We start from the raw sequence: 16464 nt of genomic DNA on the forward strand, positions 1-16464 counted from the left end.
TCAACCTGAACAGAGGCCTGAACTGTTTCCCCTTGTGCCCGGTGGAGTCACGAGGAAGAGCCTGTGTTCTGAAGCCTGACTTTGAGATGCAGCTTGCTGTCTGTGTGCCTCGCTTCCTCATGTGTGAAATAGGGACAGTAAAGTACCGCTCACCTGTGGCCGCCTGGGCTCTGAGCTACATGGGCCCACAAGGTGCCACAAACACAGGGACGTGGAGCCCTGGAGCTGGGCACCTCCACAGCCCTGCACAGGGCAGTCTTGGGGTCCAAAGAGTGAAAATGTAAAAGCTCCTAAAATGCTTTGACTCTTGGGTTTAGTCGATTTTGGCTGTTATGCTGAGTGGAGAGTGGAAATAATGATTTTTAAGTTTTCTCCATGCTTTTCTTTGTTTCCATGTTTTCTCTAGTAGTTGTGCTATTTTAACCAATAGATATGTATCTGTATATATTATCATGTATGTATATATTACAGGGTTACATGTATTATGTGGTAGATAGAAGATAGACAAAATACTCATCCAATATTTAAGAAATTGCGGGGAAGAGGGAGGCTGCCATTTAACAGGTAGGGAAGATGAGGTCTTTTCTCTCGCATGGCCTAGCAGAATAAGCACTCAAATATTTACAGACATGGTTGAGTACTTAATATTTATCTCCACACTAATAATGTTGACAGTAGCAACCAATACCACGTTCATTTGAGCTACACAAATGGGTGGTGACAAAATAACGCATTGACCTATTAGAACATAACATGTTTTAATGTGTTCATATCAGATTACTCTGAAGACTTCAAAAAAAATCCTCATAGCTGCACGATCATGTAAAACTTACAGAAGTAAGTTGAAGGCCAAAGACTAAACCTTCTGACCATATATTTAAGATTGAAGATATAAAAGAAAACCTCACATGAACGCTGAACTTTTGTAGGATTCAGCGAAGCGACGGAGTGTGCCTCGGTGCGTGGGACTCTTGCGAGAGGGTTTTCTTTAAGGAACAAACCTCTCCACCTTGGTTTGCGTCCTACAGTAGGGGTTTCCCAAGTCAGGCCGTTGCAAGTACCATATGAAACAGCGTATGGCTGTCCCTACCATTCCAAAGCCAATGTTTGTTTTGTTGCAGTGATGGAAATATTTCCATTGGGTGAAGCAAATATTTAGTGCTGAAAGAAACATTTGGGCAGCCAGGATGTGTCAAAATAGAACAGATGCCTGCCTTTTAAAAACACAATTAAAGGAGTTTCCGTCGTGGTGCAGCGGAAACGAAGCTGACTAGGAACCATGAGGTTGCGGGTTCGATCCCTGACCTTGCTCAGTGGGTTAAGGATCCGGCGTTGCCGTGAGCTGTGGTGTAGGTTGCACATGCGGCTCGGCTCTGGTGTGGCTGCGGTGCAGGCCGGCAGCTGTAGCTCCAATTCGACTCCTAGCCTAGGAACCTCCATATGCTGTAGGTTCCACCCTAAAAAGCAAAAAGCAAAACGAAACAACCCCCCAACACACACACACAATTAAAAAAAGAGAAAGCTACCTTGTACTTGGCTGTTGGGGGTACAGCCACAATGGGTTAAGCAAGAAATTTGATATTGCGGATGTCATTCTAACCCCAGCTCCTGGGCGTATCTCTGTCCCTTTTCCTGTCTTGGTTTTTCTCTCCCAGAAAATGGGGATAACCTTTCTCAGTGATTTTGTTAACAACTAAGGGTCCCCCCCCACATATTTTCATTGTTCTTAAAAATTAATTTATTCTTTTGATCAGAAATATAGCCACCTGGAACAGAGTCTGTAAGGATATGCAGTGAAAACAGCCTGCCTTCCGTCTCTGTCCCCAGCTGATGGTGTCTTGTCCGTCTGTGACCAGCATGACCTGTTTCATGTCTGCCTTTATTTTATGCATGTGCACACAACTAAACAGCTGTGTTTGTATGTGTGTGTACAGATACACGACTGTTTGAAGACCCAGAGTCCTGTGTACCCTTCACCTAGATCTCTCCGTGTCCCATTATACCCTGTTTGTTTTTCTTTATTTTCAAGGTGGTTGGTTCTAAAAGTTTGTTTATTTAAAATGTGCTGAGTGTGTCGGGCGGCAGAGTGGGGAGCAGGCATGTCAGGCCCCTGTGCCGGAAAAGGAGCCTGTGCTGGCTGAAAGTCCGCTTCTGCCGCTGGGGCTCACTCTGGCTGTGAGGAAGCCACTGTCCCTCCCCAGGGTCTTTCTTCTTGATCCGTGAAACAGAAGAAAAGAAAAAGAAGAGGAGACAGACTAGATGAACTCCACCTTTTCTCCCAGATCTGGATTGCTTTGGTTGTCAAAGGTTTTCTTTTCTTTTCTTTTCTTTCTTTCAAAACAAACGGCACTGCCTCTTCTAAAAGGAGCGAGATTCAGGTCTAGTTGATGGTGTTTATTAACTTGGCTTTTCCACATAAGCGCAAACACACGTGTGGCTTCCCTGGCCTTTGGCATTTAAGTAGCAGCGATTCCTGATTATCGTGCTCCCCAGTCTTTTAGCCCCAGTTCCTTTCCCGGGCCTTGTTCACTGCGCTGTGGGAAGGGCTGACGTCCCAGCCTGTTGCCGAGGACCTACTTGCAGGGTTAGACACGGCTATCTGGATAGCCGGCAGCAATATTTGTTGTGGTTTGGAATTGATGATCAAATGTGGGAAGTGACTCCTCTTTTTGTTTTTAATTTAGCAGAGAGGGATTAAAAGGAGAAAAGGCAACCCTTTCAGACTATAGATCTAAAAATAGACACCAAAGATGCTGATTGGAAACCCTCCCAGTCTTTCATGTGAGAGATCTCAATTTGTGTTACACGGAGGGGCAGCTCACTTCTGTCTTGTTCACCAGTTATACTACTCCCCAGAGGAGCTCAATAAATTTTATAGGGAAGTTTCCTCCTTATGCGGAAGGAGCTAAAGCTCAGCGACTGGTGTGGCTGAAATAATTTAAGGCTCTGAGGGAGCCCGTCTGCCGTGTAGAGTAAGGTGTCGGAAGTAGATGTGCAAGAACTTTTGGTCTTGGTTGATTTGACTGTGTCATCAATAGCACCTGGCACTAGCGCCTGTGACCCTAGCCTGTCAGATGTGGAATTAAGCCACTCCCTGAAACTCGCATGTAGTTCACTGCTAAATTGGTCCTTCTGCATGCTTCACTGGTGGTGGCTGCCGAGCTTGCCTGCTGACCTGCTGTCGGTTTCATCACTAACCCCTTGAAACCTCTGAACTTGGACTTGGCTGAGTTTTTACATCTCTCTTCTGCCCCTCTGAGCGGCACAGAGATCCTCTCCCTGACATTAAAAAGGCAGAGCCGCCTTCTCTGATAAGTGGACCACGCCTGCCGGCTCCCTCAGGCTCCGAGCTAGCAGTGCGGTGCATTTCGCACTGGCTTTTTACTCAGTGATTTATACTCGGAGACGTGGCTGGGTGATCCAGTGTCCTTTTGTCTTTGTGTTTATTTTTCTTGCACATTTAATGTATTTAAAGGATATATTGTCTTTATGGTTCACTGGGATAAGGAGGGGACTGGTGCAAGTTTTAATGAGTGGTCCCCGGCTCTCTGTGTTGAGAATTATATTCTTGGTTAGATATCTCTCTCTCTTTCCTAAGGTAGCAGGAGTCAGTGTTTTGCTGCTTTTTGAAATAGCATTTCTGCCTAATGATTTTTAGGATACTGAGAGGACATTCAATTTCAGGGCACCATCAGCAACTTTTTCTCCTGTTGTTGGAACTTTGCTCATTTAAGGAGAAGGGAGAGTGTCGCGTCTTGTTCTTGAATTTACATATCAGTATCAAGGTGGTGGGAACCAGCCCCAGCATCGGATCAGTTTTTATAAAAACTCTTTCGGTCAGGGTCATGATATTTGGAAGTAGTTTTCTCAGAAACTGTTTTTGCTACTTGGGAATAGTTAATCAGCAGAGAAGAAAGCGTTTGGCGTATTTGCTTAATATTTTAACCAAGTGAATTAGACAGGTTGGGGGGCTGGGGGAGGGGGTAAGAAAGTGGGTGGGGGAGGCCCCATAAACAAGGTGATATATAATATTTTTTTTGTTCTCCTTTTTAAATAAATACCGATCAGCTTTATGTTCAGAGACAATAGGAGCCGTTGGCTTAAATTTGCAGTTTACTGTATTTATGGCTGTAATATCAAGGTGCTGCCGTCGTAATTTCATGCCCCAATGAGAAGAGCAAGGTCGAAGCAAATGCTTCCATCGGCATCTGCTAACACACTAACTCATAAACAAGGCCCGGCTGGATCAGGTGGCACGGAATAATACAGGCTAATGAAATACAGCACAGCTTTCCATTACTGTTAGTTTTTACAGTGTCGTCATTACGTGTAATTTATGTTTAAAAAATTCAATTTTATACAAGGCACTGGGAAATAGGGGTCTACAGGTCATCCAACGACTTTTAGAGGCTGTGAGAGTCCTTATTGTACTCCACTGTTCCAACGAAATATTGATAAAATAAAAATACTTTTTTCCCTTTCTCCCTCCCCTAACCTTTTCTGAGAGAGTTGATTTTTCTTTTAATTTGGGGAGTATTTTTAGCCAGCTGTCTTCTCTGCCTCATCTCCCGCCAGCGTGTGCATGGGTAGATAACTAGTTGTGTTCCAAGAGAGGTGACCCCTGCCCCGTCTCCCTGCGTCCCAGATGAATCTCCCAAGTCCTGTAAATAGAGGGACTGTGATGGGGGAGGAAGATGGCTTGAGTGGCCAGCCCACAACTGCTGCCCGTTGCCCTGGGCCCTCTGGCCCGCTTCCCTAATCCCCGTCAGACTCTGCATTTTTGTTATAAACCTCGGACTGGGCTGGAAGGTGCTGTCAGGCATTCATCACCTTTCTTATTTCCAAACCATTCCTAACCTTGCTGTCCCAGTGGTGGTTTGACCTGCAGGATGCAGAGAACACTGCTGTCTGCTGTCATCTGTCTTTCTGCTTGGGCTGCCTAGAGCCGGGCCCCGTGGCTGTGCCCAGCGGTCAGCGGGGATGAGGGACAGCATTGAACTTCCTGATTCTGAGAAGCCCGTGCACAGTCTGTCCTACAGAAAGGTCGGCCCTTCCCAGTGCCTGGTTTTGTTTGAGCTGGGAAAGAACCCAGTGGCTCTGGGAGCCAGTAGGCTGCAGCTCACAGAGTAAACTGGTTTCATTTTGTTTGCATTTTAATAGAAATCCATAGAAAAAGAAAACAATTTTGTTTCTCTGCTAAGGGTGAAAAACAAGCAGGTGAGGCAGCCCCAGGGCTGTTCACGTCAGCTGCAGTAACATGGGCTTTATTGATCAATAGAATGTAGCTCACGTGTTCTGTTCTTTTAAAAGAATCCCACCCTGGAGAACGTGTTGGGAACAAGTCTTTGGCCCATCGTCTATGCAGAGGCAGTTTCCTGGCAAAGGGAACTGTTTTGGGGGAGGAGATTCCGGAGAACCGAGGGAACTAGAGGTCGGCCGGTTTTACGGATCAGGCAGCCGTGGTGTTCACGGTGAACCGGTGCTCTCTCCCTCTCAGAGGCAGGCGTCCTGTTCCGCCAGCTCACCTTGGACAAGTCCCCTCGTCCCTTGCTCCCCCTCTTGACTAAAGCTGGGGGGCGGGGGATGGAATACCTAACTGAGCAGGACTTTTTGAGATTTGCTCTCTGTCAATAATGTAGTTGGATTGTCAGCATCACAGACCGGGAGAGGGGCTGGTAGCTCCTGGAATCGCCAAGTCGTGGAGGTGAAGTCACAGAGAGCATCTAAATGCAAAGTGCCGGTGATGTCAGATCGTGCGGTTTGACAGTCCAACTAAAGGAAAATTTGGGGCGTTATCAAAATTGGCTGATTCTTCCAAAGGCAGCAGCTACAGGGCGACTTGGGGCAGGGAGGAGAGGGAGGAGGTTTGCCTGACAGGCCGGGGACACCCTTTCCTCCCGTCTCTGCCTCTGCACAGTCCTTGCTCGGTCCCTCTGCGGTTAGATTATTCCTTGCAGATAGCAATCAACTGGAAGGAAGTGTGTGTGTCTAATTTGCATGAGATTATTTAAAACAAAAAAAAAAAAAGGTCTGCATTAGTCAGGGTGATGGTAAACAACGCAAAGAGATGCCTTTTATAATATAGCCTGCGCCTCAGCTTTCAGAGCCAAATATAATTCACCTACAATTGGCAGTTTCCTTTATTATTCCTTTTAACCTTTTGGATTCTGCAAGGTCTCAGTCTAAGCTCGCCACTCTTTACCTCCGTGGGGGTGGGCGGGAAGCCGGATGTCTTCTGTGTGGGCCCCAGGGCAGCACCCCAGCCCTAAAGGCAGGGTCCCCTGAGTGCTGGGAGCTGGTGACAGGGTAGGTGACGGTTGTTTTCTGACCCCATCTCAGTCTCTGTGAGTCCCGGTGAGTCACTTGCTTCTTGTGGCATTGATCTTCGCTAAGCTGGGGACCCTCCAGAGGAGAAGGCCGCTGAGAGAGGCGAAGGCACCCATCTATGAGAGGCCTTGGGGTTCATTTGATGAGAGTATTAGAAGGAGACGAGGTGCCATTCAAAAAGTCTTCAAGTGTCAAATAGGACCCCAGTCATGAAGTTCCTGGGTTGGTTTGGCGTAGCCCCCAGACAACGTCCCTTGACTCTTACCTGAGGGTGGGGTGCTGGTGGTGGGGGTGGAGGAAGACAAGTTAATCCTAATTTTTTTTTTTTTTAAAACACGATTGCAGACTTAAGACGTCATTTTGGACTCTGCCACTTGATGTGTTGTAACTCTGTGCTAGCATGGGAGGTCGCCCGTGCCGCCGTCTTCTCTCGCTGCTGATTATGACTGGTTAAAAGAGTGGGTTTCTGTGCTAGCATGGGAAGTCACCAGGCTGGAGATGGAGAGCCTGGGGCTTCATCTGGCATCACCATGCTTTTACTCCTATGTTTGAGGCATATTTTTCACCCTCCTTGGACCTCAGTGTGTGTGTGTGTGTGTGAGTGTGTGTGTGTGTTTATCTGTTAAGTAAGGGTAATGGCTGGGATAATGGCCCAGCCCTGAAATTATATTATTTGATGAGATCGTTAAAATGCTTGTTTTTTAAAAAAGAAGAAAAATGATTCATTTTCTGTAACTAAATCAGCATCCCGACTCTCGGAGAACTAGGGCTATCAGAATTCCAGCCAATGTAAATTTAGAGCATCAAATGATAAGGTCTCTGTAAAGCAAGAGCTTGGAAGGAAGTGCTGATGCCCTTTAAACCGCGGCCTCGCGAGTGGGCTCGGCTGCAATAATGCAAGGAACATGTTTTATTAGGAAAATAGGCTTCGTAAAAGCTCAGGGCCAGAGGGCAGAACAATGGCCAGGGAGTCCTGTCCCTTTAACCAGTGCCAGCTCTCAGGGCCACAGCACAGCCTGTAACTTACGGTATATTTCCCCAGCGTTAAACATTATAGTACTTGTTTATATTTGAAAGAGCCAAAAGGGAAAATGAGAATGCAACTGAATGCTCCTTTTGGGAAAATTATCCTCATTTGCAGCCAGCGGCTGACAAGGCACACGAACCACCAGGTTTATAGAATTCCATAGTGTACCAGTGACCATCAGCTTGTGCTGAGGTCGCCCGTGCTGCTGTCTTCTCTAGCGGCTGATTATGACTAGTTAAAACAGTGGGTTTCCTACTAGAACTCCGAGAGGGGTCCCCCTTCCTACCTAGAAGTGACTGGTGGTCCGTGCCCAGGCTGGAGCCCGAGAGCTGCTCGCCCGGGGCAGCGTGTTCTCTGGTTTTGCCCGGCTCGTCTGTGTGCTGCCGCTGTTTCTGGGAGGTGAGGTCGCAGCAAAGCAGGCCTTGGGAAGCAAGCTGGAGCTTAGGGAGGAAGACCATCCCTGGTACTCAAACTTGGCTTCTGCGTTTGAGGTGCCAGGTGCCAGAAAATGATCCTCTTTGCACCCCGCCAGCCTTTCGTCTGTCCCGGTGTCGTGGTCGGTCTGTCGAGAGGATGGCGCGCTCCCTCAGGGCCAGCCCAGCAGCACTCAGAGCTCACGAGGGGCCTTGCCCGTCCCTGGCTGGCTCCCCTGCATGCAGGGGGGGAAGGGGGAAAGAGAGGCCGTGTTAACTGGGGATAGACCCCCCACTGCTCAGTGCAGAGCCGAGAAGGAAGGCCCGGGCGTTTGGAATACTTAGGGCCTCTCCCTTGGCCGCCTGGGTAGGGCGTGAGAAGTTGGAGGGACGGCTGCAACGGGCTCGCGCGCCGGGATGGTGCAGGGCAGAGCTGTGCTTTAGCGCATTAATGTGCTCGTCTATTAGCCCCCTGGCACGGAGCGCGAGGCACCAGGCTTTGGAAGATGCTGATCCTCAGAACCTCCTGTACTTCATCTACCCCCAGGGGCAGATAGGCCGTGCCGTGGGCCTCTAATGGAGAGCTGCTGACCAGATGTGGAAACGCTCTCGGCTCCAGTTTAAAAGCTCTGCGCTGCGGCTGGACTGCATGTTGGGATTCCCAGAACAGCGCAGGCCGGCCAGAGTGCTCTTTTGCAGACCAGCAGTGACCTCCCACTCTCAGCAGCTAGAGCACTTTTGAGCACACGTCCGCGTCCCGAGCTGCCCTGTGGAAACGTCTTTCTCACACCCGTGTGCCACTCTCTGTTCCGATTGGTCAGTGCCCTCGCCACAGAGCCGGCGTCCCCAGTCTGCCTCAGACCTGTTGAAGTAGTCCAGCCGTGCAACCCCCGGAAATGTGGTCTTCACATTCGGTGTTTCACCTGCCCCGTATTCCTCCAGGGGCATACCCTCTCCGCGTACCACAGCCACTGCAGGTGGCGCCCTGCCGTTTCCTGCAGTCCCAGCCAGCGCACTGTGGTGTAGAGTGTCGGGAGGATTTTTTTTAAAAAGGGAAAAAGAAAAACTAGCCAAAGGCAATATAGGCAGCCTATGATAGGCTGGAGTAATAATCATCTGAAAGTTTGGGTCTGGCCTTGTTTTGATCTGTTTTCTTGTTTTATTTTCTTCTTCACATTCTATATCCCATTCATACTAATCACAGTCAGTCCTGATTTTTCTTTTTATTTCTGCATTTGTCATAAAATAAAGCAAATTATTCCCGTCTTCAGAAACGATCTAGACTAATTAGTCGTCTCACCCAATAATTAGTTTTTTGTTTCCCTGTCTGTTTTCATGCATTATTGTTAGTTTTTTCCCCTCTTTTTTTAACACCATTACAGATTAAAATGAGCCACATTTGCAGTTGATGTTATCTGTTTTCGGGGGAAGAATGGAGAATTGCAGTATGGAGCGACTTCAAAAGCAGCAATAAACTCAAGGATAAATTAAGGAAATTGAATGAGCCACATTTGGAAGCAGTGTTGAGGCTAATATTCTGTCGCTTAAGGTTAAATTGCAGCTGAGAGAGGTTCTGGAGAATCCGAAATCGGGGAAGCAACTTAACCAGGATGCTAGGCATTCTGTGACTCTAAGGTCTTTTCTCAAACGAAGATTTTGTTGCAGCCACAGACAGTGGCAAAAGGTACTCACCTGCAGTTATGTTCTCTTCTCCCCCAGGGCTGACAGATGAAGAGATTGATGTGGCCTTCCAGCAGTCAGGCTCGGCTGCCGATGAGCCTGCGTCCTTGGGCCCAGCCACACAGGTGGTTCCTGTCCAGCCCCCTCACCTCATTCCGCAGCCATACAGTAAGTCACCTGCTCAAACTCCTGCTTTAACCTTGACTAGGATTCAGGATTCTGGCCCAGGAGCAGTGCTTACCGTCTCCCCGACTCGGCAAGCCGGGAGAAACTGGGAGTAGATGGCGCTTGGGTTTTTCCAAAAGAATGTGACACGCCCGAATCCTCTTCCAGGCCAACTTTTAAGTATGCAACAAAGGTGTAAGAAGCGGCACAGGACCAGAATAAATGAATTTATTGTATGGTTTCAGGTATTTTGGTGTCAAGCAAGGATCTGGAAAAGTGTTTATCGGTTCTGTTTCCATTTTCTTATATCCGTGCTTTTTGCATGTTCCTGTTTCACTAATAAGAACATAAACATCTGGTTCATGGCTGCATTCTTATTTGGTCCTTGAAATAACTTACCTCCTAATTTTATCTTCTAGAGTTAACATTAGTAGGTGCAGACTGGCCTTCCCCTCCCCACCCCCCTTTTCTTCCTTCCTTCCTTCCGTGTCCTGGCTATACTGTGTACATTTACATAGTGGCAGTCTGCTGGCGAATTTCAGATTGCATGAGAAGGTCCTTTCTGAATGAAGCTTTTAATTATTACCTGAGAACGTGATCCATGAGAGGTTTTTTTTTGTTGTTTTTACATGAAAGCTATTTTGGGAATAAAGGTTCTTTAAACTAGTAATAACCATATACTTCCACAATATAAGCAGAACCCCTTCTTTAAGTCACTTATGAAAAATCCAGAAAGGTTAAAATTGACTCCAAAGCAGTAGAGTCCATGGAAGATTGCTGTTTTGTGTGTTTAACATAAGATTTCAGCCTTGGGGAGTTACTGTTGTGGCTCAGTGGTAATGAACCCGACAAGTATTCATGAGGGACGTGGGTTTGAGCCCTGGCCTTGCTCAGTGGGTTAAAGATCTGGCGTTGCCGAGAGCTGTGGTGTAGGTCGCAGACGCAGCTCGGATCTGGTGTGGCCGTGGCTGTGGTGCAAGCTGGCAGCTGTAACTCCAGTTCGACCCCTAGCCTGGGAACTTCCATATGCTGTAGGTGCAGCCCTAAAAAGCAGAAAAACAAACAAGCAAAAGATTTCAGGCTTGGATCTGATGTCTTTCAAAATGTCTTATCTAGGAGTTCCTGTCGTGGCGCAGTGGTTAACGAATCCGACTAGGAACCATGAGGTTGCGGGTTCGGTCCCTGCCCTTGCTCAGTGGGTTAAGGATCCGGCGTTGCCGAGAGCTGTGGGGTAGGTCGCAGACGCGGCTCGGATCCCGCGTTGCTGTGGCTCTGGCGTAGGCTGGTGGCTACAGCTCTGATTCGACTCCTAGCCTGGGAACCTCCATATGCCACGAGAGGGCCCAAGAAATAGCAAAAAGACCAAAAAAAAAAAAAAAAAATCAAAATGTCTTATCTATAATTATCTTCATTTTAATTGTCTATTTCAGAAGTTTTATTTTTTTCAAAACATGATTTAAAAGGTGTTATATGTCAGATTTTAAAAGGCGCAATTTAAAATGCCAGACTTGTTTTGACCCCAACCACGTGGTCTGGCACTACCTTCTGGCCCCGGCTTCGACGTCTTTCCCACAGCTGGGGAGTTGCAGTCAGCCGTGTAGATAACGCAAGGGCCGCGCAGTGGGTTAGAATCCGCTTTGCGTGTCACGGATCTCATTGAGACACAGCCTTCCCTTTGCTCTCTGGTTGAGGCGGAATGGGCGAGGCCAGGTAGCACGACTCTAGCTGCTCTCATCTGCGGTTGCCTTGTCTAGCAAACCGTCAGGGTTGTGTGGCCTCTGAGCAGAGGGGCGGTGCTGAGTGCTGGGCCTCGCAGGGGAGCTGTCGAGTCAGTGGCAGCTCTGCGTCAGGCCGGGACTCTTTTCCTTCTGTCTAAAGTTCTTCCCGACCCGTCATCCTGTGGCTTTGCATCCCTCAGCTTACTCTCCGTGTCGCTTTTAAACTAAAGGCTGAGTCTTCACACTTTTTCTTCAGTCGTGTCCCTGGGCCCTGCTGTTTGACGGAATTTGTCGAGGACAGGCAGTGGCAGCTGGGGTGCAGAGTTTTCTAAGAAGCACATCTGTTCTCTTCCAGCTGTTTCCTTCATGGCTTAATACCAAACAGGTCTCTTGGCTACTTGGAACCTTCTTGCTCAGTACAAATTGTTCTGGCGAGTCACAGAGTTGGCCTCAAACATGCGTGTGCCTGCTGTCGGTGGGCACAAAGGGTTAAGCTGCAGAAGAATGGGGCTGGGCGGGGCAATTCAGTCATTTAAATCATTCTCCTGCCCAGAGCTCTCTGAGAAAAAGCACTACATGGTTAGGTATTTAGGTAGGAGTATTTTTAAGAGTCTCCCAGCCCTAAAAATAAAATTCATCTTCTTAGAGACAGACTCCTTCCTGCTTTGACGCTGGTATAAAAACAATGGTAATGGTAATTTTAAATACCTGGAGTTTTTAGTCGTCACTGTCAAGCCTCATTCTTCTTGTACCGTTACCCTGCGCGCTTAGCTCCGGGTGACTCTACCTCTTCACTTCTGTACTTTTGCCAAGAGGTGTCAAAACTGCTCAAAAAAAAAAAAAAAAAAAAAAGGCTTGATTTTGATTAATATAGAGAAACAAGACTTTGCCTGACTGATAATAAAACTGATAAATGACATTTGAATTACTTGTAGCGGTAATTTATTACATAAAATATCTTTTATTTGACATGCGATTAGTTGCTGGAAGCATCACTCAATCTGACTAGTTTAAACATGCTCTAAAATGAACCCCAGTAAAAACCAGGGCTGTCTGCTGCTGGCGTTATGAAATATACTAATCCTGGAGTGAGGAAAAAAATCTGACTTTAAATATTTAAATGATTAATTGGGTTTATATATTTTTTTTACCTTTCTAACCCCCTTAATTACAAGCAAACTCAGGGGAGTTTCTGAACTAGGTGTGCAGTCTGCATGCTTATCACCGAGGCATTGTCTGCGTCCTGGGAGGGATTTATGGCCTCCATTCAAGTGTGTTCCTGCCGACTTTACATCTGGAGCTCGGTCGCCCTTTCCTTCCCTCTTCTTGGCTTTTTAAGGACATTCCATCTCTGAGCTCAGGCCTAGAAAAATGGGATTTTCTGGGCTCAGCCCCAAATGCTCAGGACTCCAGGAAGGGTGGCTTTTCCAAAACCACCCCTGGGAGCCCAACGCTCGCAGATTGTCACCTTGGGACTTGCCCACCCTCCTTGCTTGAGGGCAGGTGCCCCGCTCTTTGCGGCTTTTGATAGCCCTGCTTTGGTGAGTGTGGTTGACCTTGAGATGTTAGTGGATATGCCAGTATCAGCAGAGAACATGGAGACCTACCAGAGTGGTTCCAGTCCACGTCATTAGTGTTTATTAAGCACCTGCTGTATACACAGTACTGTATCATGAGAAATTTGGAAAAAGATGATCTTTAAGGATATTAGAGGCTCTCGGGAGCAGTAAGATAGACGCTTAAGAAAAGAGTAATAATATAAGACTTGGTGATTTAATGCCAAAATTAATTATACAGACAAGAAACTCCACAGGAATACAGAAAAGAGAAAAATTAATGTGGGCTCGAGAAGTCAGAGAGGCTTTGTGAAAGTGGTAGGAGGTTGACACCAACGGGAAGCTTGGTGTCAGCCGGTATGAGAATAAACCAGTATTGTCAGGGCTTAAAAGAAAGTTGGGTAGCATGTGGGAAAAGCCAGGCTGGGATGCGAGAGGGAATCTGACATGCTCTGTTTCTCGTTGTGGTTTCTCATTGTGTGACTTTGAGTCAGGAATCGGTGTGTGTGTGTGTGTGTGTGTGTGCACGCAGAGCCTAATGCAGTCCTGAACATAAAGTCCTGATAAATGCTTGATTGATTGATTCATTGTAAGCTGATTTTTCTTTTTTCCTCCCAGAGAAACAAGAAGCAAGGTAACTGAGATATAAGCAGGGCCAGTGTGATTTTTGTACGATAATAGTTTTTCTTGGGTTGAAATGTTTTTTCCTCCACAGTCTTTGAGAAACAGTTTAGGCTTTTTCAGAGGCAAACCTACAGCTTCAGTTGTCTCTTCTTTTTTATGTATGTATGTATTAGTTTTTTTGTCTTTTTAGGGCCGCACCCATGGCATATGGAGGTTGCCAGGCTAGGGGTCCATTCGGCACTGTAGCCGCCGGCCTACACCACAGCCATAGCAAGGTTGGACCCACCTCCTCATGGGTGCTAGTCGGGTTCACTAACAGCTGAGCCACGACGGGAATTCCACGAGTTACCTCTTCTTAAAATAGGATGTAACTGCCTGAGGTTGGTGGAAGCCTTTGACATTTCATTAGACATCCTGAGAGAGGAAGGGTGTTCTTTCTCAGTTTGTTTCTTTTATGGCCGTGTTTAGTCACATGAACTTACCCTTGATTTTCTTAGGACACCAAGCACGTGTTTATCAACGAATGCCTGCTGTGTGCCAGGCACTGTGTTAGACTCCGGGCATGAGCCCATTAAGCCTGGCTGGTGGCTCTCCCCAGCTGCTCCCGTGCAGTAGGAGAGGCAGTTATAGGAAGGCTGCCCTGGAGAGGATGGTAGCCCAGACAAGGTGAAGGGACACTTCAGAGCACCGGAGGTGCCTCACTGGACCTGGGGCATGACTGGTTCAATGACCAGACAGGATGGACCAGAGCATCCAAGCCAAAGCAAAGCCACCTGGACGTGAAACCCTGTGATGTCCAGAGCGGCTACAGCATGGGATCAGTGTGTCAGAAGAGGAGACCCGAGAGGAGGGTTGGCAGCCAGGCTCCCCGAGGGAGGACAGTCAAAATTGACATGGATTATTTTACCTTGAAATGCATCGTCTCATTATTCTGAGGTTGCATTACCTGTGAGACTGTATTGTTCTTAAACCGGTATTAGAATGATTGGTGCCCTCCGAGCATGGCTGCGTGGGGGGCTGGAGGATTCCCTGGGAGAGTACTGGGCAAGGCAGATGTCCGGAGGCTCTGCCTGTAACTCCCTTTCAGACGCCTCCATTCTGATGGGATGGAGGTCCCCTTGCCTTGATCAAGCGCTGCTCCCCACCACGCTACATTTAAATGTTTGCTCACTTCCTATTAAGTTGTGAGTTCTTGGGCTCAGAGGCTTTTTTTTTTTTTTTTTTTTTAAATCTATGACCTGAGGCCCTGACTTAGCAGGTATTCTAGAAGCATTTGTTGAAAGAAGCAGCGGTGGTGGACACGCTCTGGAGAACTGAAAAGCTGCCCAGCAGTACCTGTCAGCGTGGGGCCTGCTGCCCAGGCAGCCGGTCAGCAAGGCCTTCTGTGTGCGCTGTGCCAAGCAGGCTGCAGACGTAGGACAGGCCTTGCCTTCAGGAAGCCGCTGTTGAATGTGGAGCAAAGCCTTGTGCCTGGGGCAGGGTAGCCGTCCTGTATGGTGTGAATAGAGAGAGCTTTAGGGATTTAAGAACAAAGGAAGACCCCAGAGTGCAGGTCCCAGGCCAGACCTCGTGGAGGAGGCTGTGGAAGGCACCAGAAGCTGGCGGGGAGGGGGGTGAGTGGCCCTGGAAGTGACTGAATGAAGGTGCATGTGGCCAACGTCTCTGTTTCCACCAAGAAATAAAAGGGAGGAGTTCCCAGCTGTGGCTCAGTAGGTAAAGAATCCGACCAGGATCCATGAGGACGAGGGTTCGATCCCTGGCCTCGCTCAGTGGGTTCAGGATCTGGTGTTGTCGTGAGCTGTGGTGTAGGTTTGCACACGTGGCTTGGATCCTGCGTTGCTGTGGCTGTGGTGTAGGCCAGAAGCTACAGCTCTGATTCGACCCCTAGCCTGGGAACCTTCCTATGCTGTAGGTGTGGCCCTAAAAAAAGAAAACACAACAAAAAAGTAAGCCAATTGATTAAAAAAATAAGAAATTAAAAAAATACCGTTTCTCCTTCTTTATTCCGTTTCTCTGTCAGGTTAGCACACAAATCTCACATTTTGCTACTTAAAAGGTATTGGTTTGTATATGAGGGAAACATTTCTCTAAATTTGAGGAAATTGTATTTTTCTTCTTTCGTCCCTGCGGCTGGTTTAGAATAGCAGCTCTTCAGGGGCCAGCACCTGTCTGTTTTGTTTGCTTTGTGTTATGCCCTGTGTGGGGCCTCGTGGTTGCAAACAAGTGGATCTTGAAGAGGGCGGATCTTAGTAAAGTGGGTGGAGAAATCCTTTCCTTAGATTTCTTTCTTTCTTTCTTTGGCTGCGCCCACAGCATACAGAACTGACCAGAGATGGGACAGTGCCCATCCCACAGCAGGGACAATGCCAGATCCCTCACCCACTGAGCCGCCAGGGAACTTAGATTTCTTAAACCACTGAAAGAGTCTTTGGTTGGTGGTACCTAGGATTGTGGCCATGCTGACACTGCAGCCTGTATTAGTTGTATAAGATTCTGTAACAACAACCCCCAAATAAGAGTGGTTTAGGGCGTTCCCGTTGTGTGTCAGTGGGTTAAAGACCTGATGTCTCTCTGAGGCTGCGGGTTCAAACCCCAGCCTTGCTCAGTAGGTTAAGGATCTGGCATTGCTGCAAGCTGCGCCGTAGGTCGCAAATGTGGCTCAGATCTGGTGTTGCCATGGCTGTGGCATAGGCCTCAGCTGCAGCACTGATTTGACCCTGGCCTGGGAATTTCCATATGCTGCAGGTATGGCTGTTTAAAAAAAAAAAAAAAAAAAAAGAGTGGTTTAAACAAAATAAAAGACTCTTTTTCTGTTAGGTAAACATAGGCATTCCAGGCTGCCAGGCTGGCTCTGTAGTCGTCAGGGAACCCCTGCATCCCTCACATGCGGCCAGTATTCATCCTGTGCTCCCATGTGACCCCTCCAGTTTTAGCTGTCCCCTCTGCCATCCAAT

General features: G+C 47.7%; 1 protein-coding gene across 1 annotated transcript in view; it reads left to right on the plus strand.

Moving 5' to 3' along the window:
- Positions 1-16464, plus strand: part of PEX14 (peroxisomal biogenesis factor 14) — a 137839-nt gene that overhangs the window by 100973 nt on the left and 20402 nt on the right. Inside the window, exon 4 of the mRNA XM_047791739.1 lies at positions 9487-9615. Coding sequence (XP_047647695.1) covers positions 9487-9615 — 129 coding nt within the window. The remainder of the gene's footprint in view (positions 1-9486; positions 9616-16464) is intronic.

The sequence above is a fragment of the Phacochoerus africanus genome, chromosome 8 (genome assembly GCF_016906955.1).
Source record: "Phacochoerus africanus isolate WHEZ1 chromosome 8, ROS_Pafr_v1, whole genome shotgun sequence".
Classification (NCBI taxonomy): Eukaryota; Metazoa; Chordata; class Mammalia; order Artiodactyla; family Suidae; genus Phacochoerus; species Phacochoerus africanus.